Raw genomic sequence first — 27,008 nt, forward strand, 5'->3', positions numbered from 1 at the left:
AAAGGGTCGGCGTAGTTGTATCAGGGCCCGGTGGGCTTTGCGACGATGTACGAGCTGCTGTTTCCAAGGCAGGGAAACTTGGGAAGACGGAGTTTGAGTTAGAAGTTGAGGCGTATTCCTGGTGAGGCATGTCCTTGTCCCAGCGTCTTCCGCGCCATTTATCGTGGCTGTGTAGTAGTTCGATTTTCAAAACGAACTTGGTAGATGCAAGACATAGCTTCTATTAATGTAAAGGAGCCGTGTTGGGGGAAAACGCGATTCTCGGGGGCTCCACATATCCATATAGGGGATCTGTCAGAGTTTCCTCAAGAACATGATACTCACGTATTATCCTCTGCCTCCCTGTCTCATCGACGCTCCCAACCCACTTCGCAGGGCAATGGTGCACCCAAAAGCCGCCAGTCCGGTCCATGTTCGGTTCGATAACGCTACTCCAGAGCCTCGCGTTCTCCGTCGGCCACCCTCTCTCATCTACCTCCATCTCCTCCATCTCCATGGCGCGGTTGGACACGATGACATGCTGCTCTGCATCCCAGAGACCCTCGCGTGGTGGATTGAGAGCAAGGAGGGAGACGGCTTCGCGGCGGGTGGTGGGACACCGGCAGCGTGTTGCGACCATGAACAGGGAGGGAATGAGGGAGATTTCGAAAGTGAAGTTTGCAGCGGCAGCGCGGGAAGATGGCTTTGCCTCGAGGCCCCCGAGGTGCATAGAATCGAGCACAATTTTGGCGTGGTGTAGGAGCGCTTTGAAGCTGTCGAGATGGGCATCGTAGGACATTTGGCCAGCGTCTGTCGCGCAGGCTACAAAGACGTAGGTTGCGTAGTAGGACACTTTCAGGGAGCTGATGGCGACTTTATCTTCTGAGGACCATGTCTGAGAGCATTCCAGCGCTTCCAACGCCCGGTACCATGCGCGATGGCATTCCAGGAACTGATTTTGGCGTTGAACGTCCTCCGCTGTCGCTGGGTTTATATGCAGCACGATGATATTGATGATCATCTGGCGTGCGAAGATGAGAGTAGCGTTCCGGAGCTCGTGATAGGAAGACTGGGCCTCGCGAATGCTCGTGAAACGTCGCGACTGGAAGGATTGCGGAGGCGGACAGAGTATTGCGAAGTCGTCCTCGACTTTCAATCCAAACATGAGAGCAGATGCCATTCCTCGAATGAACATCGGCATAAGCTTGTCCTCGATCATATCCATCGGTGCGGTGGAACCGTTTTGAATTGCTCCAGGGAGCTGCCTCGGTGAGTCGGTGTGGTGTCTTTGCCGTAGCTCAGAAATGATTTTGAGTCCACTCCTTAGGTGCGTGAATGCTGTCTGAATGTCGGCGCGCAGGAACTCGATGCACACAAAGAGTACACAAGTGACAAGCCCGATTTCTGGTGAGTAGGACGGCTCGGCCATGCGCTCAACAAGATGCCTAACAGCCTTGTTATAGTGAGGCCAAAAAGTCTTGCAATCGTTTGTAAAGCCTAAGCGCGCGTGCTTTAAACTGCCTGTCTCCTGCTTGTTAAGATACCCTAGAGCTATAAGGGCGTGACGCACGGCCGGTTCCGAATGGGCCATCTGGAGGGATATGCGCGACCAGAACTCGGTGTCGAATCTATCTGCGCTAGACAGAGTGGGACCAGCACAATAATGGTAGAACTCCAGATAGTGCACGTTATCGCCGAATCCGGAAAGCATTGGTACGGCATTTTGGACACGGGATGCCCGGCTTTGGCTGATTACTTGGGTTTGGTAGTCCTGTTTGGGTTGGGCGTAGCCATCGCATTTGCGGCCTGTACTGGTGCACCTGATTGGATCAGGAGAGCGACAGCGGATCCTGTAGATCATGCTTACCTCAAGCAGCTGGGTCGCTTCTCATCACACTTGACACGGCGTACCCTATACAGATGTCAGCCAGTCGTCCAATGGGCTCTATGAGCATTTATTGGTTCATTGAACATGAGAGTGTAGACCTACTTGCATGTTTTGCAGCCAGTCCTCACTTTAGGGTTGTGTTTGCGGGTATTCTTAACACCGGGTGTTGGCAACATGTCGAGCAGATTTTAGAGCTCGCAATAAAGTTGATAGACACCTCTAATTATCACTGCATGGGTGTGGACATCTGGAACGTTCAGGGGTTCGCGAAGTTTGCTGCTTGCTTAGCTCAGCAAACTCCTCCAAAAGTAGTAAAGCGTTGCTAGATAGGCAAAGCGTCAAACGTACCCTTGTTAGCAAGCCAAGCCAACCCTTCTGTAGCCTCTCAAGATAACAATATACTCTCAGACTCTCTCAGTAAATTGAGCATAGGGATCCTTTTATCATAGGGCATTCAAGAGGAGATGACGAGCATGGCCTGGTCACGCCATTACGTAGCACTATTTCCAGCAGTGCGCGACGGTATATTTATACCCTCTGGATAATATTTATTACAAGGTGTATGTCTTGCTCTATACCTGTATCACTGTCTCAATTTTCCCCTAGCTCAAATCTGTGATGCGATGTAGCCCAGGACGCGAAGGTAACCCACGAATATGGCATGTTGAATCCATATTTCGTGCCGGGCGACGCTTATCCCAGGACTCAATCAAGCCCACATAGCCCTGAACTTCGTATCAAACTCCTCCTTCAACGCCTTGAACGCTTTGAGTACGTTCAACAGTCCGGTGCCTTCCTCCCAAGCCGGCTTCTCTTCCAAGGCCCGTGCCTTAGCCTCCGCCTTTTCCTTCTTGGCCGCAACCTCGATCTCAAATTCTTCTTTGTCCGCATCTTCGTCCCAAGTATCCGCGACCTTTTTCTTCCTCCTAGGTTGGATGGAAAGGCTCTTCTTCCCCGGAGCAGCGGCCCCAGAAGGTGTGGAAGCGGTCGAGCCGGTCTCGTAGCCGGAATCGTCTGGAAGGAGCTTGTCTTCCTGCCTTTCTTCTGCGTCTTCGCCTTCGCCGCGAACGTCTGTGAAGTCGAGGTCGGATTGCGGAGTTAGGTTCATGAAGTTGGATAAGCTGGTGACAATCGTTGCGAGAACCATTGAGAAGTCATTCAGCACGTACCAGACGTCTCCGCTCCGGATTCGGTTTGCTGCCGCAAGTGCTGTGACGTCTCCGTGCATGAAGAAGTCGTATAGGTAGGCGTTGAGTGGCATCTCGGACTCCTCGGGGTAGAGGCCGACGTACGGCACCACCGCTTCCTCCAGGAAGACTCCGGAGCGAATAGTTGCACAGAGGTCGTGGATCGATTCAAATTCATCATCATGCCCGGACAGTGCGACGAAAGGAGAACGGACATTGGTTGGGGTGCGCTGCGGCAGACCGGTAGCTGGACTAGAGCCTTTCTGGCCGCATATCTTGAACTGGGTCAACGGTAGGGCAGCGTCAGGCTCCTTAAGATGTTGATCGACGAAGGTGCGAACATAGGCCTTGTAGATCTCCAGGGTCGACTGGTTGTGTGTACGCAAGATCCCGGCCGCAAGCTCAGGCATCGGAGGTAGGAAGACGATCGATGGACTCCGCTTCACGACTTGCTCCACAAACTCTTCGTCGGCTTGGCGACAGTAAAGACGACCAAATAGATGCGCCATTGCGAGAATAAGCTCTCGGAGAACGCTCTCCCGGTTCGTATCAACGTTTGTGCACAGCTGGTGGAAGTACCCGTCTTTCAGCAGAGAATGGAACGCAAACGACGAATTCTCCGTGAAGTACAAATGGCTTACACATCCGGCAAAATTCAGTGGCGCGCCATGGGAGTCCAGCAAGAATTGTCTCCGAAGATATTCGATCGAGAAGCGGAGGTGATGGAGAACCGTCATCTTCGACTCCTCGCCCCCGAGATAAAGTCTGGGCTGAGAAAGTAACGCATTGACCGATCGAATGGCAAAAGAGGAGTTCTTCGAATCATGCAGGAGCGTGAAAAGACGGAGTACCAAGGTCGTTGTGATCGGAAAATGACCATTGATGTCGGGCAGACGAGAGCTGATGAGGCGGTGGATCTTGCTCAGTGAGATTCCATGGAACACGATGTTCCCAAGCATGTCGAAGCCTCGGCGACCGGCACGACCAGCGCCTTGCCGGTAGTTGAGGGCGCTCAAAAAGACTGAGTCTCCCGAGAAGACCACAGTTTTGCAAGGCTGGGGCGTTAGTCAGTCCATGCCCTTGACAATGAGACTAGGAAAACATACCATGTTGATACCCAGCGCCAAAGTTCCGGTGGCGACGACTACACGTAGATATCTCTTCCGGAAGAGCATCTCGCACACCTGGCGATATTTGCGATTCAAGCCAGCATGATGGACACCAATCCCTCTCCTTAAGGCACTAAGCAGCCATTCTGGAACTTCTCGGCGACGAAGTTCCTTCTCATAGACAGCCAAATCGCCGTGTGACAGCCTCTTGTCATCGGCGAAGTGAAACCCGTCGACCGGTTTGTTAGGATCAAATGAAGCCCATGGACTAGCTTCATTGTTGGCAGCGTCTCTCATTACGTCTTCCTTGGTGAGGGCATCTTCTCCCGCAGCACCTTTCTTCTTCGGCAGCTTAGGCGGTCCGCGTTTGCCTGCCTTGACCATGACCTTTTTGTATTCCTCCCATTTGTGCAACGTAGCTTTCCACTTTGCGCTCGATTCCTTCCACACTTCCTCTGCCGTCTCGAGTTGGGTCATCAAGGTCTGACAGATCTTCTCGCAGAGGCCACGATCATAGTTGAAGATGATCCCTGGAAGCGCATCTTGCTCATGGAGATTCGCAAGGAGTGGTAGAATACTGTTGATGTCGTGCGCGTTTCCAATCTCATTCTGCTCAATATCCAGGTCATTCCCTTTTTCGGTTGCTTCTCCTCTCTCTAAGCGACTCTGTGACCTCCTCAGTGGGCTGCTGAGGTCTTTCAAGACAGCATCGAAAGGCGAGTTGACATCTGCCATCCAGTCACGAAGCACTGCCTTAAGTGAAGCCTCCCAGCGAATGATGTCGACCTTCTTGATAATAGCGGGAAGTGCAGACGTGGGATCTAGGGCTTTGTCAAGCGAATAAGCGGCTGTTTGATGTTTGGACATGCTCTGCCAAAGCGTGAAGCAGTCCCGCGCTTCGAGACTAAAATCGTGGGGGATGCCGCGGGCCCTGTTGATGAGACTCGCTACCGGATGGAGGAAGGCAAAGTCTTCGCGGTCGTCCAACCCTAACTGGGCGAATGCGCTAATCTCGGGTAGGCCTTTGAACTCGAACCGGGTCTCAGATTGTATGCCTGAAGTTGCGACATTAGCGGCATCACTTGTTGATCATCCAATCCTCGACATACCTCGCTGCTGTTGTCCGGAGCCACCTTGTGTTGGCAAGGCAGAACCAACTCGCAATGGTCGTTTCGGGACGTAGACGAACTTGCGTAGATCAGAGTACCTGTGCGGATGCTGTACCATGACGAGATCGTTACCTAGCGATCGTTGAGTTGAGGTAAGCCACGCACTGAACTCGTCAGGATTGCCTATGGTAGCGGACAACGCAATGATCGGACAAGGAGCCATAAGTAGTAGCTGTTCCCAAATCAAGCCATCCTCTGCTTGACCGATACAGTGCACCTCGTCAAAGATAATCCACTTGATCCGTTTGGACCAAGAATTGGCGTTTGATGGAGCCAAGAGCATGATCTGTAGGATGTGGGGCACCGTAACAAGAACTTGACATCCTGTTGGGTTGTTGATGCGATAGTCCCGTGTATGGATACCCCACACAGAGCTGCCTCCGTATTTGTACGATTTCGAGAACCGCGCTTGTACTTCGGCGGCGATTTGATTGACTAGCGCCTTAGTAGGGGCCACATATACCAGGATGTCGGTGTCGTTCGACTCCAAGACTTGCTTCATAGCGTAGAAAGAGATGAATGTCTTTCCGGCCGAAGTGGGCGCGATGACGAGCAAGCTGCGCCTCGCATCAATCTCATCAAGGACTCTTCGTTGCCATGCATCTGGCTCAAATGGAACGCGAGGATCGGGCCCCGAGTCTATGTTCCGATCAAAGTATGGTCCACAATGGAGCAATTGGAAGCTGTCGGGCGGGATAGGCAAAGCTAGCGAAACGGTGGGAGGGTCGTTCAGGATGAACTTGAAAGCCAACGCTCGATCCCCTTCCGGCGATGGAAGTCGTAACTTAGGTAACGAGAGATATTTCAGGGTCTTCTCAAGGCAATTCGCAATGGTCTTCGTGATTGGCTTACCCGACTTCGAGAGCGTGTTGACGTTGTCGAAAATGAGAGCGGCGATGGGCATGTGGTTCGTCTTTTCGTCATCCCGGCAAGCGGATACCCACATGGAAATAATAGCGTTGAGCATGTAGAGCCGCACTTCGGCCTCGAGAGCATTCCGCTTCAACTCTGTGTTGAGCGTGGAAAGGTATTGCTTGGCCTTTCGAAACTGGATGACTGGGGTAGGCTCGCGATTCAAGGCATCGCAGGTTGAGCGCCAGCCTTGAAGAAGGGTCTCCGAACTTGCTTCATCCTTGCGACTCTTCTTTGCTGCAATCTCGGCTAGCATTGCTTCTTTCTTCGTCGGCGCTGCCTTCTTATTGGCTTTGGGGTTACCCTTGGGCTTCGTGTGATCATCCTTCTTTTCGGACTTCACGCCAGACGCTATGATTTCAGGCTCCAGCGCTTTCCCGACCGCATTCGTGAGACTAGCAGCGTATGCTGTCATTTCGGCCATGAAGAATTGGTTGCGCCGGCGCGCGAAAAATTGCTGCTTTTGATTTCGCGCAATTTGGTCTTCTCGCAATTTTGGGTCGAGTGGACGTTTGCTGTTGTGCCAATGAGTCACTTCCCGGAAGATATTTGTAGAAGTAGCGTCGGCGATATCCCCTGTTTGATCTTCGGCGAGATGAACCGGCGCGAGATGATCGTCAAATATGCTGTTGGAGAAAGGCAGGACAGCATAAGAATCCGATGAAGGCGGTTCGACCTGCGTGACTTTCTTGGTTCGTCCTATGCGACACGTTAGCATCCTCGGTCGGCGTTGGGAAACATGGCCGCGTTTCAAACTGAAGCTGACGCCGCCTTCCTAGATGCGCCGGGGACTCTTGATGTCTTTGCGGCCTACATGCGCTGATCCTGATATGGCTCTGAAAAGGAGTAGACTTACCTTCACTCGAATCTACGACCTCCGTCTCATCCGAAATGCCATTGGCGCCGAGCGACGCTAGGACCCGCAATAGCGATTGACTATATTCGTTGCGGCCGATCGAGGCGTCGCGTAAGCACGCGGCAAGCAGCCGACCGTCAACAAGATCGGCGACATCGCAGTCGCATTGCCAAGCTCGCATGTTTCCTGCCCATGCCGCCGAGTGGAGCACTGTGGTGGCTTCCTCACAGAACAACAATACAGATGCACTGTCTGAATTGCTGAGATCCGAGACCTCGATGAGTCGTTCAGACAAGCGTAGCTGTGCCAGCAACGCCGTATGGCGTAGAAAAGCATTCGAGAACTTCCCAGTGGTCTTGTCCTCGGACTGAAGCATCGACAGAACAAGGAGGGTGAGGTATTGACGCTCGGTCAGCTCGTGGTTGATATTGGCTTTGACAGTATCGAAGATAGAACGAGTTAGAAACTGCGGGCGCGGCTCCTTCGCAGCTGTGCTAATGGAATCGATCTGCACGACGAGATTAGCGCTGTTTGCGATCAAAGAGCTGTTAAGAAATCCTGCTTGATAGAGGAATTACCGTCAATGAAATGCTGTTCTCAGTTCGAGGAGGCTTCTCCAACACAGTTGCTACCGCCTTTGTGTCTCGCCATTCCAGTCCGTTGATCAATACCACCGAGTGGCCGCGCTGCATGAACCAATATATGAGCTGGCGGAAGGTTGTCTTCGTCCGTAGCACGTCCTCCTGGGTATCCTCGTCCTCGTCTTCATCCTCATCCTCAAAGGCGTTGAGACTCTTGCTCAAGATATTCCTCCTGCGCAAGGCTCCTGAGGAAGCTCCATCATGACACATGATGAAGTACAGATCTGTGGTCCGGAGATAGTGCGCAAACGCAGTCGAGGAGACGGAAGGGAACACATTGACCTCGATTTGCGGGTGGACGAGCTTCAGGTGGGTGGAGAGATGCCGGATGATGGCAGGCCTTGCGAGAAGGTATTTCTCTCGCGCTTCAGGCGAACGGAACGGGGGCACGCAAAGCTCGCGGTGCTGGTCGAAGAAGGCGACATGGAAGTTGCATCGTCGCGAGACTAACCCTTGCAGGAATTTTTCAACGGCCCAAGTGGCGTGAAGCAATTGAAAGCCAGGATGGAAGTCGATGTGCTCGTCGCTGAAGCAATGCAAGAGAAGAGAGTCGCCTTCGATGAGGAAGAGCTCGCTGCCAGCGTAATCGCCGACAATGTCCACGCGCCGACTGTAGATCTTTGAGTACCACTCAAGCACGGGCCCGAGCATCGTCTCGGCCTCTGACGAGGTGTCGGTGTCGTATCCGCTGCTGCTGGACATATTGGCTCACTGGGCTCCAGGTGAGATTAGTACGAGGGAAAATTAGTGAAGCAATCATCTGGCCAACACAGAGGAGTTTGCTTCTGCTGTCTGGCGAAGGCAGCAATCGTTACACTGCACGAGATGGCTGGAGGGGAGCACGGGAGGTTGCAAAAGCAAGCGTGAAGCGTGGCAAGCAAGGCGCAAGCTTTTGACGCGGGAAGCGGAGCCGAGATTGCTAGTGGGCACTAGGCCGAATTGGGAAGTTTTAGCGAACCGCGCACAGTCGGATCATCGGATGACATCACAAAGACCCACGATGTCGCGCGGCAGCATATGGGGCGTCTGGGGATGTTTCTCGACTAAGAGCGTATGCATCGAAGCTGGGTCCCCTTATCCATTTGCCAACCATGTTCTTAATACCTAGCCTAGCCAGAGGCCCTCGAGTAGCACATCCGTGACATCGTAGCCTTGCACTTTAAATCGAACCAATCCATCACCAGATCCGCTTGGTTAGGAATATCGTGGGTTACCCCAGCTGCCTCATACGCCTCGAACTTCGGCCCGTAGCTGTATCTCGTCCAGCCTTTCAGCGGCGTGTCCTTTGTCGTCTCCTCCGGAGTCTCGCTGTATCCAAACACGCTCGTCCATTCCTTAATCTCCTCCATCAAGTTCTGTGGGTAGAGAACGGTGTCGGCCGTACCGTGGAGGACTTGCATCTTAGGTCGGAAACCAGTATATCCAGGAAACGCATTCTTCACCATCGCTGCCCATTCAGTGCCGTTCTTAATAATCTTTCCAGTAGCGCATGCATCGCTCCAGACATCATAGCCATTTCCAGCAAAACAGCCGAATGCTACACCGGCCCATGCACTTCCTGCAGCGAAAACATCCGGATACGAGCCGAGGAGTACGTTGGTCATCATCGCGCCTGAGCTCGTGCCCGTTACAAACACCCGATCCTTATCCGCTCCATATTTCTCAATCGTCCACCTCACCATGTTCACAATGCTCAATGCATCCCCACCGCCGTTGTGCGTCAATGATGCGTTGCTGCTCACGTCCCAGCACTGGTCTGCTTTATTCGGTGAATCGGGATAGATGGAGATGAAGCCGTATTGATCGCCTAGCGAGGCATAGGGACGGCCGTTGAAAGCGTCTTTCGCAGTGCCGTGGCACCAGTGAGGGACTACCATGATTGGTGCATTTGTAGTTATGTTCTTAGGAACGTAAATGTACATGGTTACATTGCGCGGATTAGGGCCGAAATCTTTGATTTGGGTGAGCGTCGAAGAGAGCTGCTGTGCCGAAGCGCAAGCCGCGAGGAAGAGCGTGGCCAAGGATGCACGAATCGCCACCATTGCGCGAGAATGAGAGCGGCCGATGAGTGTGTGCTTTACCTCAGAACAGACGGTCCATTCTTATACGTACTGACCTTACCCAGGCTAGACTGTTCTTACCACGTGGGGTAATCAATTCTTCCTCCACTGCAAATGAAGATCTGATTTGGGCACCCGGTCCGTCGAACGTTAGATCCCCGGCGCTCGGAGTAGGAGCCTGGGGTCCGGCGTACATGATAGCACGTGCAGCGCAAGAGCCGTCCCGCTTTACCCTGCTCGACACGGAGCGAGGAGAAGTTAGATTAACTCCCGGAATAATTCATGTTCCTGCATCTAGCGCTTGGCTAGAGTTATCTCATCCGTTCTATGGCCGGAGTGCTGTATCCTACAATATGCGGTTGGCATAGTATACCTTTACTTTCTTTCCGCGCCTTCGGTCTCGACGAATTATGAAAACACCAATTCGCAACGCCGAGCAGAATTGAACCGAATCGGATTAAAGCATTGCTATCTTTCTTTCCGTTCAAGTACGACATGCTTGCTTCCGTTTCTGCGCGGCTTGCTCACACGTTTGTCTGTCTCTGATTTGTATTTACGAGCGTTTCCTTGGATTATCTGATCTCGCAACCGATTGGATCCCACGCCCTACTCCATAGTTAAGTATGAAGTCCTCTCCAATAGACCGTCCTCAGGAGGTTCGGAATAGTGCTCTCTCCCTACCAATGCGGCACAGATCTACATCGATTCCTAACTGGCACACTTCACCAATGCATCCCCCTAAGTCGTCCGGCCACAATATCTCCACATAATAATGTCTCCCGGATGCCCAGACGGAGCAACTTCATAGATCCCGCCGCGACTACTGCATTCCTCACAACTACATCGGTGAACGGGTCCTCAGAGTACGTCTCACTGCACCTATTCATCCCACTCTTCCAAAATCGGCGATTGCCGAATACTGAGCGGCACATCAAGAACGGCGAGGAGACGACCGCAATTGGCGTTGATATCACGTGACTCTGCCTTTTCTTCAAGTATATATACTTTCCACCAACGCATTTCTAATACATACGACCATAGGATCAGGAAAATACGGTACCCCGTCAGATCTACACACGTCAAGCCTGATACCGGCGGATTAGTAGTTAGGTGGGTGACCACTAGCGAATACCCGGCTGTTGTATGTTTTTGCCTTTTTTTTGGCCTTCGCTATGTCTCCACTAAGAGAGGAAGAAGTCCACGTCCTTGGACCCTCGTATTTACAAGTAGATTACAAGATCCTTCTTTTCCTCTTTCCCCTTTTCAATCTTTTATCATTATTCTAGTCGATCTATTTTTCTGTCTCCCTGCATCTATTTGACTAACTCTTCCAGAAGTAGGACTAAGGGATCCTTGAGGTACACCAGCAAGATGGCCTCGAGATGATAAGCCCCCTGATGAAGCAACTTAATACCGCGCTCAAATCCGCATTTGTTCACCACATCCGGGCAAGTAAAGGGTATCGACTTCGACGGCGCACGAAAGAGTTCCGAACTCCGCTTCATGAACCGCTTCTGCAAGGCGAAAGCCGCAGTGCACATTGTCAATATCAGCATGAGCCGTCTTTGAGGTACGTTGGAAGCGCGAACAGATGACTGCTGTTGGGGGAAGACAAGGGCTGGTGTGGGTCGGAAGATTGCCTGATTCTAGGAGTTGTCAACAAGCGCCCTAAGAGGAGAGCTGAGAGAGGCACGCTTGTTACCAGTCGTGTGGCTAGTGTCTGCTTTCACCGACGTGCGATCGGGCACTGGTGAATAGCTGGTATTGGCCATGCATGGACCCCGACTGGCTTCACCCCTGACTCCTCCCTAAACAAAAAGCTCCCACAGACCGCAGCTCAATTTGCTCCACACAGCTCGCTCTGCAGGCAAATCACAACTTTGACGACGAAAAACTTCCAGTAGAAAGCCACATCGCCGGAGCTCGATAGCTAGGAAAGAATACACTTCCTCAACTGGACCATCGAGATGGCTTCTCCAGACGACTCAACACCCCCAAACTTCCTCGATGTGTTCGAATACTTCGACAGCGAGGCTGATTGCGCCGAGCTCACTCAGCTCTCATCGAAAGAACGCGATGTTAGCCAGGTGCTAACTACCGATGAACGCGCGACGAAGACGAGGATCATTAATACCCTCCGAGATAAGTGCGTCTTTTCTCTCGACAAATGGGGTTACCCCGACCCCGAGACGCTGATGGTGAAGATTCTGACTGAATCCGACCAGGTGGTCGAGAACTACTTCGGCCCGAGTCATTGGACTGGCGTTCCTCGCCCAGCTGGATTTGTGGGGCCAGTGTGGCGACCGACGAGGATCGAGGACCTGACTACTGCCGACTGGACGGAGTTCTGTGGTGGCTGTAGGTTCAGGCAGCAATGCGACTGTAACTTCGACAGCTTGAAGGCAAACCACAACCTGCTTGAGCGAGACGTTGGCGTTCTACCGGCGGGAGATGAAGTTGCAGTATATGCGAATGCCACTTTTGCACCCGACGAGTTTATTGCCTTGGATCCTGGCATCCTAAGGCCCATCACCGATAATTTCGACGGTGGCAGAGCCAGCTTCCAAGAAGGATTCAAGGACCGGAAGCGATATACCACTAAGTTCAGGATTTCCAATCCAACGAATCCGGCGGACTTCCGAAAGGCTTACTGCTATCACGACACGTTCGATCACTTTGGGATTCCTCACTTTATTCGCCACTCCTGTCGCCCGAATACGGTTATTGTTCAATGCCGATACGGAGGGGTCCGAGTCCGCTTCCTTCGAGCGACGCGTCTGATCCAGCAGGGTGAGGAGCTGACACACAATTGGGCTAGGTATATTGCAAGCGATGTCTTGAATCAGCCGCAATGTGTGACTTGTCCCTCGAATAGAAGATGCCCGACCCTACCCCCGTAGGAAGTGGAGATAACTGAGCGTATGCGAGGAGGCCGTGCGGAGGAAACCACTCATAGCCAGCTCTTGTTCCTAAAAATTCTGTAGAGAAGAGAGACCGAAACGCTGATTAGAAGAAATTGATATCATTGCTCACAACTCTCAAAGATACGGAAATTCAGTAAAGGGGGCATACACGATGGCGGAAGAAAGGCGAATATACTCAATGTCGGTGAGGTAGGATTTAGCAACGCGCCAGGAGTAGAACTAGGAATAAATGATGGCGACAATCACAGCCGCTAGCGAACAGTGGTTAAAGAAATGCTACTAATGGGGAACAATGAAGCCTGCTAGCGCGGTTGCTATGGAAAATATTCGGCGTCCTGCACGATGCTCAAGATTACCCACAGGGGTGATCAAAGTACGCGCTCTACATGTGTGCATACAAATCCCGCTCGCAAGCATCAGTCATCTCTAACAATGACCGAAGTATTGAAGAAAGTATAGCATTTACATGAAATAAGCCTTTCGCGTTTAAAGTAGAGCTTTGACAAGTGTCAGAACCCGATCAATCTCGCCCAAAATCGTGCAACGATCAATCTCCTTGCCCTCCGGATCTTCTCGAGCCCGGCCTTCAACAACAGTATTGCGCAATGAAGTGAGAGATTCGTGGCATAATTTAACCATTAATGTAGCCCCTTGACCTACAGTGACCCCTTGATGATGTTCTTCTACTTGTAGTGTTATCGTGTTGGTAACTATGAGTCGAGAGCAAAGAGGGCGCGTCAACATATCCGCTTCCAATCCGTAAGCGCGCATGGTGTGGACTATATTCCGCAAAGTGTCATACACGTCCAGCGTTTGATCAAGCGAGTTCCGTATGAAAGTTACAGAAGGGCGGTGCAAGAAAAAGTCCCATCGCTGCAAGGCTGCGGTGATAATAAGTCGGAAACCCCAGCTTCTGAAGCATACCAAATGCGGCTTGAAATGGCGGAAAAGCGGATGGAGGTGCGCTTCTAGGATAATGTTGTGGAACGAACCGCAGGGTTGACAGAACATGTCCAGTATGTCGATTGGCCATCCCGCGGCGAAGCGATCCGTGCGCACTAAATGCATAGCTACTGAGCCATTTGCATGATCGAGAACGCCTAGAGTGTCCTGCGTTGGTGGCTGGTCTAGGAAGCGTCTGAGCGCAAATTGCCAGTCATTGATTGCGCGTGAGATCTCGGGATCTAGGGGTCCGTGATAGTCTTCAATCGCGCGTGAAAAGCCGTAATTCTCTTTGCGGGTGGTCTCGGCTCGCTTGAAAAGTATCCGCTGGAGACTCGGGGCCCCGGTTATGGTTTGTCTCCAGAAGCGACACACGCGCCGCACTCGCATAAGGTCGACGAAGTCGAGGTTGAGAAAGATCACTTCGATGAGCTCCCTCACATAAGGCAAGTCGCCAGCTTGCATGCCCGGTGGCATAGTAGATATTCGCGGGTGGCGTCGGCGGAGAAGTGTAAGAACGAAGCTTCGTATTAAATGCATGGTTGCAAACTGTGGCTTCGAAAGATGTCCAGTGGTAGCCAGATAGGTAGAATTGTGGGCAGTGGCAAAGCGGCAAGATACGAGAGTCCGATCGGAGGATTTTATGTCAAATTGAGAGGTATACCAACCTTAGAGATTCGGTTGACTTTCACGTTCCGGTTTCGGCATGCAATGCTGCGCTCTTCACACACGACGAACGGTGCCCACACCCAACATTCCAGCAGCATTCCAACAGATGCCTCGGAGCTCCTTCACAGCACTCACATCACTCTCCTTCTTCACCGCACCAGAATCGGGTTCCCCACGAAGCCACTGAAAGCAGCAGCTAGGTAAGCGCGACCCATCGCTACCTAACTCAGTGGGACTTGCGGGAAGATTTGCGATGATGGGCGTGAGGAGCATTCATGCAGGGTACCAAAAAACCCATGTTTGCAGTCTCTGTGTGAGTTGAGTGGAGTTAATACGACGCCGCGCGAGGTAGAACCTATCCTGCAGGGTAGTCTTTCACTGGTCGAAAAGCCCAAGTTAGCTCTAACCGCTTCCTTTTGCCGCCCTTCTTACCGCCATACACTTCACAAGACTCCCGCCTATACAGCACCTTTACTAGAGCTTAACAAACAACCTTCTCAGCCCAACTACCCATTCCCTCCACCAACCTCTCCATATCCTCATCCACAAGCTGCACGAGCACCTCAAACGGCTCCCGCTCCCCTTTTCGCCTCGGCAATACCACAATGCCACCATCTCCCGTGCACCGCGGCTTGCGAAAGAACTCCCACTTCTTCGACGTCGTACCGGGAATATCCCATTCACAGTCTGCGCCGATATGCGTCCAGCTGGTAATGAAGAAGTCCGAACCCCCTGCAATCTGGAAGCTATGGCGCACAGTCGAGACATCGGAAATGCAGGATAGCAAGGCGAGGCGGTTGATGACCCATTTGCTGGAGAGCGACTGTAGTGATTGGCGAATGCTAACAGCTAGGGGTGCTAGTTCTTTGTCCGTGATTTCTGCAGGGAGGAGAAGACTATCGACGGATCGCGTGGCGGTGGTGTGTAATGCTAGATTCCCCATATAGCCCTCCTCGAATGGTGGACCGAGGCGTTTCCGGTGATCAACTGCAATGCCCAGCGTGGTCAGAATGAATGATGGGGATTGGAGCACGGGTCCGCGAGCTCGCACGCAGTGGGACCAGAGTAGGGCTGCTATCGCAGTGAAGGAGGATATCCGCGTTGACGTGGCCGAGCTGAGGCTGGAAGAGAGAGTGGAGATGAGTTGGTAGGGGATCGTGAAGATTTTTGCGGTTACGTTCACGGGCCCGCGGCGGGTGGATTCCGAACTGAAGGGCGAGGTCGTTAGTTCCGAACAGGGGGAGATGGAATCGTGCGCTGCTATACGCCCGACAGTGTCGAGAAGGAGACGAGAAACCGAAGGATCAATGGCAGTTGTCCGGGACTCTTCCTGCCTGGTCATTCGTGTCCGCACGTTGTCCGCCCATCGCTTATAAAAAAGGCCAATGCCTGTTCCGTCCATCACACTGTGATGCATGTAGACGCTCAGCACCAGCCCCCCCGGAATAAAGTTCGCCTGCGCCGCCAGAGCTGGTATCTCTCCTTTGCGCATCGTGGTTACTCCCTCTGCAAACTGGTCTTCAAGCCCTGGGTGGCTCTTTAGCAGCCTGGGGCAGAACAATGAGCCTGGGAAACGGGATGGCGGCATTCCTTCCTCTTTCAACGCTACATAGTTGAATTCTGAACTATCCGCGAGGTCGAAACTCGCATAAAAGATCCCGGATGTGGTAACACAAGGAGCAGGATCCTCGTACCGCGCCGTAAGTTTTCCGGTCCTCGGATCCGCAGGGCCTACGGTGCCGGCTAAAAATGGATATTCGGCGATTGCCGCTTGGAGGCCGTTTGCGAGGACAAGAATAGCTTCCCCAGCGACGGAAGGATCGGGAAAGGCGAAGAATAGTAGGTGGCGGACGTAGACGCGGAGAATTGTTTGGTCGATAACCGATAGGTGTAGCTCCTTGGAAGGCATACCGAATATTAGCGTGGATATAATTCGAGGATGATGGCTGGAGGTTGAGCGAAACGTGGAATGTGCGTTATTCGATATCTCTGTGGCATATCCTCAGGAGAATTTAAGGAAATAACGCGAGAGACCCATTCGCGATTGCGCATGCGCTGTCACCCTTCACGGGTATTTGACTGTGAAGTGCAAATTGCAGTAACATCGTTTGTGAAGTATTCCTAATATTTCCCAGCGAAGGACTTCACCGGAAAAGAATACAGCGACGGAAAGGGTACAAGGAAACGTTTCGATAGGCTTGGACTCAGGCGATAGGTTCCCATTAAAGTCGGTCACTTTGCCTGGGGTAATTCGAATCCGTGGATACGCTGCCAGGAGTCATATGGATTCGGGAGGCGTGGGGTCCAGCATTCCGAGCTTGGATAGCAGCTATGGTAAGCCGTGTATTTTTTATTCCGGGGATTATGGAAATCCTTGGTGCTATGTTCTTTACATGCGATAATGGGCCGGGTGTGAAGGAGGCCTTCTTCGGACTGCCGCACTGCCGACCCCCTAACTGACGCAACCCAAACGCCTTAGCTAACAGATCCCTATACATCATATCCACAGAGCTCCGGAATTACTCCATCCAACTGGTGTCCTCGGACTCGCGAAGTCATCGAGTGTACGCCGTATTCACACCCACTTCACAGCCTCACTCCTCGAAAGTCCAATCATAGCATCCTCACCCTTCTCATGTACATGTCTTTGTAACACCCCCGCTTGCACCAGCATATGCACCGTCTTCGCCACCACACTTCTATCCACGCCCCTCACATCATGCGCAAACCGCACAGTCTTGAGCCACTCCCTCGCATCTTCCTCACTATAGTCCAACTTCGTGCTGATGTAGTGCACCGCCTCCTCCTGATTCTCCTCAAAATGCTTGATCCCCTTGTTAATCTTTTGCATCGCGTCGTCTAGCTCGGGCTTCAGCGCGGGGTGCGAGGCGTGGCTGCCATGCGACCAGTTTGACGGGTTGAGGAGTGCGTTGGTGGCGACGATTTTCCAGGACGACCAGGGCGTGTAGATCTCGCCGATTTTTTTGATCTCGCCGTTGTCGTAGTAGCGCTTAGAGGTGAAGTGCTCCCACATGAAGAAGTCTGCCGTTCCCTTATTCACCGCTTCTCTCAGGTTCGCGAAGGTATTGAGCGGCTCCACGGGGAACGGCGGGCTGGGCGAGTGCGGGTCGAGCCAACCTTCTCGGTCGGCGAGCACGAAGCTCATCACGTAGCTGCCGCTTCCTATCCTCGAGACTCCGACTTTCTTGCCCTTGAGGTCGTCTACACTGTTTATCTCGTCCCGGCGTGCGCCGGTGGATATCGCCCAGCACAGTGGTGTTTCGACGTATGTACCCACGACCTTGAACCCAGCGTCTTTCTGTGCTTCTTGGGCCTTGCCTAGCGCTGCTATCCACCCTTCTGTGAGCCCGACGCCGATATCGATTTCGCCGGATTGGAGCGCGGTGACCATGTGGCCGGTGCCAGAGGGATAGGGAAGGAGGGTTGCTTGTAGCTTGTAGTGTTTCTTTGCGAATTCGAGGGGTGTGGAGAAGTGCTCTGCTGGCGATTAGCAGCCTGGTCGCACCAGCGACGTGGAGACACGTACCAGGCACAAAGCCTATCCGCAGCGAAGACATAGCAGATCTGCCAGTGGAGAAGCTTCGCAACTGTCGCGCAATTGGCGCACCACGCGACACACGTAGTGTCCGCAGCATCGTCCAGCCGCGTCGGACGTCGGTCGACGAATGCGGCGAAAATGGAAGCTTTAGGAAGCCAATTGGCGGGAGAAGCGCTCCCTGAGGAGTGCGGGGCTATGGCTTTGGGATATATGTACAAAAGAAAGACGGTAAGCAGCCGAAGGAGTGGATGTCGAAATAAGCTCGAGGCTGCGGTTCGCATCGGATGACCTCAGTCGACGCCCGGGCCACCTCAGCCTTACGGCTTGGACACCTCCCGATCGGCTCCGATCTCGCGCTTCTATCGTCACGTCTTTTCCTATCGCGAGATCATTTGATTTTTTCACCATCTTCCTCGTATATTATATGGACCCTTGGAATGCTTGGGTGCCCTAGGCTTGCTCTTTAGCCGCGTCGCTCATACTCTTTCATTTCATAGACATCCCAGTCATCTATCTCCTGCGACCCCCTTAGCAGCTTCACCATAGTAGAGATGGAGTCTCTCAGAGCTCGAACTGTAGCTATTGTAGGCGCAGGTCCATCTGGCCTGGTAGCCGCTAAGTATAGCCGCCTTGTTCAATCTGCTTCCAAACTCTAATATAGCCTCCAGGTATCTGCGTGCGGAGCAAGCCTTCGACAAGATTATCCTGTTTGAGCAGCGAAGTAGATCGGGCGGGATATGGAATTATACTCCCGATGATCGAGATGAGGATCTATTCACTATCCCTCAGACAGATCCTAGAGGTCAGAATCTGGATCCAATATGGCGGGTGAGGACGGCCGACTCCACTACGCCTAACGAAACGAACGGTGCAGACGGCGTGGCGAGAGTCTCCTCGTTTCTCTCGCCTATCTACGAGAGACTTGAGACTAATATCCCGAGGGGTCTGATGGGCTTTCAAGATTTGGATTGGCCGCAAGATAGCCAGCTATTTCCGAAACATGAGACAGTTCTCGACTACATTGAGGAGTATGGGAAAGACGTACAGGACCTGGCGCAATACGAAACGCAAGTGACAAGCATCGAACCTGCAGACGAGGACTACAGCGGGAAATGGAAGGTGCTGACCCGGAATCTTAGGACGAATGAGCAACAAGAGGATGTATATGACGCAGTCATCGTAGCAAACGGCCACTTCATCGTCCCGTACATACCAGATATTCCAAATATAAAGGAGTGGAATGAGAAATACCCGGGCGCCATTTTGCATTCCAAGTACTACCGAAAACCGGAAGAGTTCGCCGACAAGAAAGTGATCGTGGTCGGCAACTCCGCCTCCGGCGTCGACATCAGCAGCCAAATCACCGCCTTCTCAAAGCTTCCCGTTCTATGGTCCAGCAAGTCCACCTCCATGTTCAAGCCGGCATCCGACACCCGCAAGCGCGAACTTCCCCCAATCTCCGCATTTTGCCCAGAAAGCCGCGGCGTGATTTTCGAAGACGGTACCGTGGAGACGGACATCGACGCCATCGTGTTTGCCACGGGATATTTCTACAGCTTGCCGTTCCTGGAGAATGTGCGGCCGAGATTGATCGAAGACGGATCACACGTCCAGCACACCTACCAACACCTTTTCTACGCGCCGCGCCCCACGCTCTCTTTCCTCGTTCTCAATCAACGCGTAATCCCCTTCCCAATCGCAGAGGCGCAATGTTCTGTCCTCGCTCGCGTGTACTCCGGTCGCCTACCTCTTCCATCCCGCGCCGAAATGAGGAAGTGGGAAGAGACAACGATCGCCGAGATGGGCAACGGGCGCGACTTTCATCTCCTACCGTTTCCAAAAGACGGGAACTACATCAACGAAATGTCGAATTGGGCTTTGAGTGCGCCACCGAGGGAGGAACTGGAGAATGATGGAAAAGGGAAGATACCGCCGAAATGGGGAGAATGGGAGTTCTGGTGTCGCGAGAACTTTCCTGCTATTCGAGCGGCGTTTGGTGCGAAGGGAGAGGAGAGACACAACATCCGGACCCTGGAAGAGGTGGGATTCAGTTATCAGGAGTATTTGGATAAGAAGGCTAGGGAAGAGGGTAAGATGATATAACTTTTGCTCTCTGATAGAAGGACGTGCTCTCGACACCTCCCTAATTCTCCTTCCGCATCCTCTTACGTATTATATCAGTTACAGCTTCAGACTACCGGGAGCAAACCGTTCTCGAACTTATCATCCTGGATATATTCACCTTCGAGACACAATTAAGCACTACTCTTGGCTTTCCTACGCGATTATACGAGTGCGATTTGTAGTCCGAATGCAACACTCACCGGAAACATCACCATGCCTTAGGGGCCTTTAGCGCTTACGTCGGTATAAACGCTTATATCAGAGGTAATTTACTAGGTGAAAATGATTTTATTGCTAGAGTAAGGAGGATTTGTATGTCGTACTTCATGCCAAGGAATTGCTTATTCCCAACTTGTACTGTACGCGCAATCCCGCCGGGCCCTTGCTCGCTGAGTACTACCTTTCAATTCGACCGCCCCTATGGGTGCGTCCGTTCTGTGTGGCGTAGAGCGGGGCAATATCCGATATGCGGCCCCCCATGGAACTCGTAGCTTAAGAGACAATGGGAAAGAACGCCAGCACTCTAAATCCTGCCATTCATCTCAACTCCAACAGCGGTAACAGAACGACCTGACCGCGAACTCGAAATTCGACCGTTGCCTTCCGCTCAAGTGAGTGTGAGAATGTCTGGATACCTAGGTAAGTGTCTGCTATGCCTGCCCAGGTAGTGGCAATCCGAAAGCTAACATCTCGACCTCTTGCAGGGCATCATACGAGGCCCACATCAAGCGCAGCCGACCAAAAGACCCTCCGAACCTCGTGACCCAACAAACCAACATTCTGACTCTTGGCCTCCTCAGAATCGACATGATGCCGGCTCCCGAGATAGTGTATGTGTTGATGACGATTGGAATTGCTTTGGCATTCTTTGTTGGTGCAATTCGCTTGGATGAATGGCAAGGTTGACATGCGGTGGGTGCAAACACTGAAAAAGTAGTCCTGCCGCATGCATGCACTAGACTGATCGACGAGGGAAGTTTGCTGGGCGTTGATAGCGGTATGTAGCACGACAGATTTTCGGAGATCGAAACTTAATAATACCAACGAGCCGTGCGAATGATGTAATTGCGGCGTGGAGCGGGTCGACCCGAGAAGTCGAGATATTGCGGCGTAGCAAGTACTGGGTTGGGTTGGTGAGGCGCTCCAACAACGGTGACATTTTCGACATGGGTTTCTAGTGCCAGTGCCATGATATAAGTCTGCAGAGGGGGTGACCGTCGGTCGAGACCTGATCAAGCATGCATGCGGTACCGACATCGTGGATATTGCACGATCCCCGTACCCCACCCTTCCAAGCTGCAAACACACCGCCGTTCCGCCAAAGCTGCCGATTAGTTGCGAACGCTCGCCTTCAGTCTCCCACCTACAGTTTCGTCCTTCGAACTTTGCTACCAGGCTCCCTTGGAGGCACAGGAAGATGGATCAGAGTGTGAACACAACCTTCTGGGAGCGTTCCATCGAGTGGCGTTATCACGCGGCGGTCATGGTTGCTCTTGCATTTCTCCTTGTCCCTGCAGCAACCTACTACATCTCTTTCACGTCATTCAAATCGAAGAACCATAATAGGACTGGCACTGTACCTACAATCCCATATCTGATCCCCTTGGTCGGCCATTCTAGGCTCTTCGCCTTGGGCGATACTACACTTGCTTCTGCGCTTCTGTAGGTTTACAAACTAAACTCTGGATAGGATAGCAGCTGACGCATTTCTAGAAAGAATGCCAACCGTAACACCCCAGTCCGGCTCAAAGGCCTTGGTTTCGACTTCGTCCTCCTCTCCGGCCCCCACCTTATCCGCAAGGCACTCGTCTCCTCCAGCCACCTCGACTGGAACAAGCTGAGCGGTTCGATGTTCGGGCTTCTATTTGGAGCCCCAAAGAAAGTCTGCGACGCTACTCTAGCCGATGATTCAGGAATCGGGGCGAAGCCCTACCCAGGCAGTTCAGTCCATCCCAGCCGTCGCATAATGCGGAATCAGGTCCTCTTCTTCAGCGATGCTTTTTCAAAGCCGAGCATGGATGAGCTCATCCCCCGCTTCCTGCGCAGTCTTGAAGAGCATTGCGCTGCATTGAACATCGGCGATGAATGGGTGGAAAGACCCGATTTTTACATGTTTCTGCGCGACGTTGTGTTTCCCTGCGGAGTCAATTCGTTCTATGGGAAGAGCATGCTTGGCTTGAATCCCGATCTTGAGGAAGACTTCAGGATCTTCGATGAGAATATTCCGTTTCTAGCTACGGGGATGCCGACCTGGTTCAGGCCGCAAGCTGCTCGCTATCGCGCCAAGTGCCTTGCTGCAATGAAACGGTGGCGACGAGAAGCAATGCGGCAGAGTGAGAAGAATCCCGCTCCAGATACTGCCGAGTGGGACCCAGCTTGGGGCCTTGGTGCTATACGCCGGAGGAACAAGCTCTTCGCCGCGACAGACGGGCTGTTTGACGAAGATGCTACTGCAGCTAGCGATCTAGCGACGATGTGGGCGTAAGTTGGTTGTTCCAGCATCCCCATTTTTCTCTTCCATTTCGAATACAGACTTACTAATGCAATATGTTAGGTTTACCTCCAACGTGATACCAGCCACATTTTGGTTCCTCTTCGAGATCTTAGCCACTGAGAACCTGCTAGGCCGGGCAAGAAACGAGCTCCAGGGAACGCGAACAGACGCCGGCATTTTCGACCCCACCAAGGTCATCAACGCCCCCTTGCTGCAGTCCGTCTACGCAGAAGTCCTCCGCCTACACGTCGCTTCTCTCGTAACACGAAGTGTGAAGCAAACACACAGCCTTGACAACTGGGTGCTCCCAAAAGACCAATACATCATCGTCGCAAGCCACGTCGAGCACCGCGACTCATACTGGAATGCAGTCGACGCGTCCAACAAGCACCACCCGCCCTCCGAGTTCTGGGCAGAGCGGTTCTTAGTCAGTGAGGAAGGGACGTCTAAGTTCTCGCTCGAGGGGAAACAGGGACGATGGATGCCCTACGGAATGGGCGAGCATATGTGTCCCGGAAGGCACTTTGTCAAGTACGAGATGATGCTTAGTTTTGCGGTGCTAGTATCGGTTTTCGATATTGAGTTGTTGTCTCCTGGGGGATGGCGCCCGGATGATAACCTCGCGCGGTATGGGTTTGGAGCGCAGCCGCCGAAGCAGAAAGTGAAGTTCCGGATCAGGCGGCGAAGTGACGGGAAAACTAGCTGAGCCCGCTGTCTCAATCATGAGTCATGATTCTGTGCAATCTCTGGGTGTGAGGAAAGTAGATTAAATGAAAGTAAGGTTGCCGGAGTACGGTACTGGTGGAACGACTGGAGAACGCCCTTGTCCACACATTTCGCGATACTATAAACCTCCCAATGGATGCTGGCCATGCTCGCATATTTTCGGGGGAATATGCCTTATGGGTATGGATCCTCCTTGCGACTTCCCTTTCTCTTTCTCCCAAAGCTCCACGCACTCTTCTTGCCTTCGTGTTCCTTTCCCTTATCCTTCCTCCAGCCATGCCAAAGCGCTTTCAATATGCTAATGCCATCCGCAATATCAGGTTCAAACGCCCAAGCGAGAGCCACGACTGACACGAAGACTCCTATCGGAACTAGAGACACTAAAATCAGCACAAAGTTTGTAGGACCGCCGTGGTTGGACTTACACATGTAGGTGAAGATTCTGCGGAGGCCCACTGGAGAGCCGTCGCTGAGTTCCGCTGCATTCATGCCGAAAATAGAACTCATGAAGCCTAGAGGGAGCTGTTTGTGTCTGGATTAGAACAGGACGGTAGGGTAGGAGAGGGGTGGATGGCCTACGAAGACTATGGTAACGACGGTGAATAAGAGGACGATTTCGTTCTGGCGTACGCTGAGCTGGGCTTGTTTCAGTCCTAGAGTTTGAACGAGCTAACGAGCCAAACGGTTAGCTTAGAGCAGCCCGAGAAAAAAGCGGGGCACGTGTGTCTTACCAACCCATTGATGTCCTTTGTCTGGGCAGACAGTCCCTCCAGACGCCCTTTGAACTTCTCGAGGTCTTCTTTCCAGTTCTCCTCCCACTTGGGCAGGCCAGTTCTTTCCAGTGCACTCATCTGAAGTTCCACAATGCGCATCATGATGTGCAGCTCCTCATCTATGTCACGAACCTGCCCAACTGCCTCGATATCTTCTTGCAGGTTGAAAACATCTTTTCGTCGTCTACGGCGCGACTTCCTTGTCGCATCTCCCTCGGGGCAAGTTCCATCTATGTCTTGGTCTTTGTGCGAGTCGGGAGAACGCCTGCTAAACAATGAGCCTGACTTCTTTTTTACCTCCAGAGCTCGAAAGAGATCCGTGCTGTTTGCTCTCTGCGCGCCAGTTAGTGTATGCTGAGGCGTATGGTGTACGAGACGGACCTGCTCCGAGATTGATTTCTCGAAGATTTCGATAAAGCGGAGAGTCGGGTCTCTCAAGTGGCGGTGGGTGAAGATCGAGTAGCTTCTGTAAATGAGATGGGACGCAAGGCGCTCCGCATCAAGCCTTCCATCACAACACTTCCTCCTGATTTGATCCATTACGAGACACTCCAGGTTTAGCTTCGGGCATTTCTTGTGGGCCTCCTTGCATTTATTATGGGCCTCCTTGCATTTGTCGCCGGGAAAGCACGTCACGAGAGTATCTGAAGCCGTAGCATAATGATCAGTCCAAGGTATGACAGGAAAGCGCCAGAGTACTGGTACCTTTATCTAGTATCCACAGCCAGAGCTGATCCACGACCATAAGGGTTGGTCCACCCACTGGCTCTTTGCCGCCCAGGGCATTTCTATTTCGGGGATTGCGGAGGTACCTGGTGACGACCTGGTCGTTGTTGCGCTCAGCGAGACTCCTGTACGTGAAAAACCGATCAGCTGCCTCGTCCAAGCTCCGGCGCGGATGGTGAGCCCAGTCGGATGGATATTTCTGCCGCTCCTCTAGCTCATCCATATGTTTCTTCAGGGAGTCGTAGTGTAGGTACGGCATCTATAACAAAATATTAAACGGATGGGTTTGAGATATATGCCGAACAAGCTTACGTATAGAACTGTGCTCGAAAGGGTGCTAGATTTCTTGGCGCGGATTTCATTATTCTCTGAAGCGCGTCGATTCCCCCTGTCAAGACCCTTTTGGCCAGCTATCAAGTCTTCAATGACATGTAAGACTTCTTTCGAGCTGTCTTCTCTGGCCTTGGTGGATTGAGACAGACGACGCCAACAACCACATTTTTTCTGTATCTCTTGTGGCAGAAACCGAGCATGTAAGCGTAATATCTCCATTGGCTAGCCAGAGGCTGAAGGGTGACGCCTTACCGAAGTCAACATGGAACGCGGCGGCATCCATGAACAATGCCTCAACCGGCTTGTGTTCCCAAGAATCGACCATCTCTCCTGATGTTTGAGACTGACTCCCCGATTTGTAAGACTCCTGGGTTTCATCAGTGTCCGACCCATTTGTCGGCGCCGTGTCGGGCGAGCCATCCTCCCATGGCAACATATCCCAGGGTACATTCAACTGATCCCACCAGTGCAGTTTGCAAAGCAGTAACTCAAGCTGTGGCTTTGCTATGTGACACAGAGACATGAGTACTCTCTATCCCAAAGGTCAGTAACAGGCATGGCAAGCTTCGGGCATCTTACCAGACACGCCCCCATATCGTTTCCAGGAACATGGATCCATTTGACTTTCCCGTCCCAAGACTGATTCTGTGCCTTCTCTTGCCGCTGGTCGGCAATCTCTTCGAGATATCGTTCCACGTCCTCACTCGTTTTGCCGCGATGGTTCAAAAGGGCCTTTCCATTCCACTCTCTAATCCTCAGCAACGGTATATCCTGCCGATTTTCTGTCTGCGAGACTACACGCTTCAGGTTCTTCCAAAAGCTTCCACCGTGCACGAACTCAGGGTTTGGCGTGTACGGACAGCCGTTCCTCATATGGTCATGTTTCCAGCTGTCTCCGGTTTGGTCGAGTTCACCGTTGTCTGACATCGCGTATAAATCACGCAGTCTTGGTGAGGTAGACTTTTGAGGCTACTGAAGTGACTAAGAGGAAAGGGGAGTGAGGTTCGCGCGAGCAGATTCCAGCAATATATCAGCTCGACAGTTCACGCCTTCTCCGGGAAACGCGGCACCCCCATCTTGACCATTGGCTGGCTAAAGCTGACGACTGAAGGCTGGAAAGAGTCGACCATTCTCAGCTGTCCTCTGGGGGCACTCAGCTACCACGCCCGGAAACGGTCCAGCCTGCATGAACCCTGGGCGCGCCACAGCCTTGTGCGGTTTCTAACTGGCATACCTTCTATGACGAGAAGCCACATAGCCATGGGTAAGCGGAGAGGATTCCTGAGGGGAACCGCGATCGGCACGAACGCTGTGCTCGAGGAGGCTCGCTGCAGGTGTACTCCACTTCTTTGACCAAGCAGAGTAAATGCGTTAGCGCATTACCTTTTCCGGCACACTCTCACGAACAAGAAGATTGATGAATGGCTGGGAAAAGCAAGACTCCGTGGAATAGTTGAGAGAATACGCACCAAGACCCATGAAAAGAGATCTTCGAGGAAATCAAGTGTGCCTTATCGTCGCTAGATTCCTCGGAGTACTCCTAGATGGGCACGGCAGCTTTCTTACCCTTCCTCGCCGACCACTTCAAGGACCTCGAACTCCGCAGGCGTGCTGCTTCGTAAGCCGCCAGAATCGCACATGCATAAACCTGCCTAGGATATGCGCAGAGGCGCCCCAGACTCGGGCCGAGTTCAGCGTTCTCGCAACCTTCGAGTCTGTGAAGGGTTAGCGAGTGGACCTCCAAACGGTGTAAGTCACCCACAAGGCTGAAACCCACTTGCGCGGGACATCCCCTCCTCCAAGCCTGACCCCGCTGTGTAAGATAAGACACTATCCTGCTCAACGATCGAGCTTACCAGAATGCATTATGCATTGATTTCTCCGAACCTCGGAACTAATCTCAAGTCAGAGCCGCATCTACAAAACAACGGCAAACC

At 52.5% G+C, this 27,008-nt stretch overlaps 11 protein-coding genes across 11 annotated transcripts; 4 read left to right on the forward strand and 7 right to left on the reverse strand.

The window, feature by feature from the left end:
- Positions 1–223: 223 nt before the first annotated feature.
- On the reverse strand, positions 224–2,094 carry BU26DRAFT_488927 (uncharacterized protein; the record flags this gene model as incomplete). Its single annotated transcript, XM_033826001.1, has 3 exons — positions 1,970–2,094; positions 1,847–1,891; positions 224–1,799 (listed from the first exon to the last, which is right to left on the reverse strand). The coding sequence occupies exons 1-3, from the start codon at positions 2,041–2,043 to the stop codon at positions 224–226; spliced, it is 1,695 nt and encodes a 564-aa protein (XP_033681081.1). The 5' UTR covers positions 2,044–2,094.
- Positions 2,095–2,374: 280 nt separating this feature from the next.
- Positions 2,375–8,611, reverse strand: BU26DRAFT_521581 (P-loop containing nucleoside triphosphate hydrolase protein). Its single transcript, XM_033829569.1, has 5 exons — positions 7,679–8,611; positions 7,101–7,608; positions 5,273–6,943; positions 4,161–5,218; positions 2,375–4,109 (listed from the first exon to the last, which is right to left on the reverse strand). Exons 1-5 carry the CDS (start codon positions 8,441–8,443, stop codon positions 2,577–2,579), a joined length of 5,535 nt encoding a protein of 1,844 aa, XP_033681082.1. The 5' UTR covers positions 8,444–8,611; the 3' UTR covers positions 2,375–2,576.
- Positions 8,612–8,779: 168 nt separating this feature from the next.
- Positions 8,780–9,799, reverse strand: BU26DRAFT_521582 (carbohydrate esterase family 1 protein). Its single transcript, XM_033829570.1, has one exon. The coding sequence runs from the start codon at positions 9,781–9,783 to the stop codon at positions 8,851–8,853; it is 933 nt and encodes a 310-aa protein (XP_033681083.1). The 5' UTR covers positions 9,784–9,799; the 3' UTR covers positions 8,780–8,850.
- Positions 9,800–10,819: 1,020 nt separating this feature from the next.
- On the forward strand, positions 10,820–11,122 carry BU26DRAFT_432383 (uncharacterized protein; the record flags this gene model as incomplete). Its single annotated transcript, XM_033823972.1, has 1 exon — positions 10,820–11,122. A coding segment is annotated over one exon (303 nt), but the record flags the coding sequence as incomplete, so codon positions are not given.
- Positions 11,123–11,768: 646 nt separating this feature from the next.
- On the forward strand, positions 11,769–12,701 carry BU26DRAFT_507717 (uncharacterized protein; the record flags this gene model as incomplete). Its single annotated transcript, XM_033827021.1, has 1 exon — positions 11,769–12,701. One exon carries the CDS (start codon positions 11,769–11,771, stop codon positions 12,699–12,701), a length of 933 nt encoding a protein of 310 aa, XP_033681085.1.
- A 510-nt stretch (positions 12,702–13,211) lies between these two features.
- Positions 13,212–14,144, reverse strand: BU26DRAFT_607350 (uncharacterized protein; the record flags this gene model as incomplete). The annotated part of the gene is made up of 1 exon (XM_033835744.1): positions 13,212–14,144. The coding sequence occupies one exon, from the start codon at positions 14,142–14,144 to the stop codon at positions 13,212–13,214; it is 933 nt and encodes a 310-aa protein (XP_033681086.1).
- Positions 14,145–14,642: 498 nt separating this feature from the next.
- Positions 14,643–16,607, reverse strand: BU26DRAFT_61650 (uncharacterized protein). The gene has a single exon (XM_033836108.1). The coding sequence runs from the start codon at positions 16,243–16,245 to the stop codon at positions 14,818–14,820; it is 1,428 nt and encodes a 475-aa protein (XP_033681087.1). The 5' UTR covers positions 16,246–16,607; the 3' UTR covers positions 14,643–14,817.
- A 304-nt stretch (positions 16,608–16,911) lies between these two features.
- Positions 16,912–17,992, reverse strand: BU26DRAFT_532743 (periplasmic binding protein-like II; the record flags this gene model as incomplete). The annotated part of the gene is made up of 2 exons (XM_033831119.1): positions 16,912–17,834; positions 17,884–17,992. The coding sequence occupies 2 exons, from the start codon at positions 17,990–17,992 to the stop codon at positions 16,912–16,914; spliced, it is 1,032 nt and encodes a 343-aa protein (XP_033681088.1).
- A 284-nt stretch (positions 17,993–18,276) lies between these two features.
- On the forward strand, positions 18,277–20,304 carry BU26DRAFT_488943 (flavin-containing monooxygenase). The gene is made up of 2 exons (XM_033826003.1): positions 18,277–18,514; positions 18,564–20,304. The coding sequence occupies exons 1-2, from the start codon at positions 18,447–18,449 to the stop codon at positions 19,996–19,998; spliced, it is 1,503 nt and encodes a 500-aa protein (XP_033681089.1). The 5' UTR covers positions 18,277–18,446; the 3' UTR covers positions 19,999–20,304.
- Positions 20,305–21,808: 1,504 nt separating this feature from the next.
- On the forward strand, positions 21,809–23,253 carry BU26DRAFT_461607 (cytochrome P450). Its single transcript, XM_033825071.1, has 2 exons — positions 21,809–22,500; positions 22,574–23,253. The coding sequence occupies exons 1-2, from the start codon at positions 21,869–21,871 to the stop codon at positions 23,217–23,219; spliced, it is 1,278 nt and encodes a 425-aa protein (XP_033681090.1). The 5' UTR covers positions 21,809–21,868; the 3' UTR covers positions 23,220–23,253.
- Positions 23,254–23,413: 160 nt separating this feature from the next.
- Positions 23,414–25,998, reverse strand: BU26DRAFT_567588 (uncharacterized protein; the record flags this gene model as incomplete). Its single annotated transcript, XM_033833671.1, has 9 exons — positions 23,414–23,610; positions 23,665–23,761; positions 23,819–23,908; positions 23,971–24,345; positions 24,394–24,656; positions 24,718–24,997; positions 25,051–25,157; positions 25,324–25,603; positions 25,651–25,998. 9 exons carry the CDS (start codon positions 25,996–25,998, stop codon positions 23,414–23,416), a joined length of 2,037 nt encoding a protein of 678 aa, XP_033681091.1.
- Positions 25,999–27,008: the final 1,010 nt, after the last annotated feature.

Source organism: Trematosphaeria pertusa, assembly GCF_010094035.1.
Source record: "Trematosphaeria pertusa strain CBS 122368 unplaced genomic scaffold BU26scaffold_11, whole genome shotgun sequence".
Taxonomy (NCBI): Eukaryota; Fungi; Ascomycota; class Dothideomycetes; order Pleosporales; family Trematosphaeriaceae; genus Trematosphaeria; species Trematosphaeria pertusa.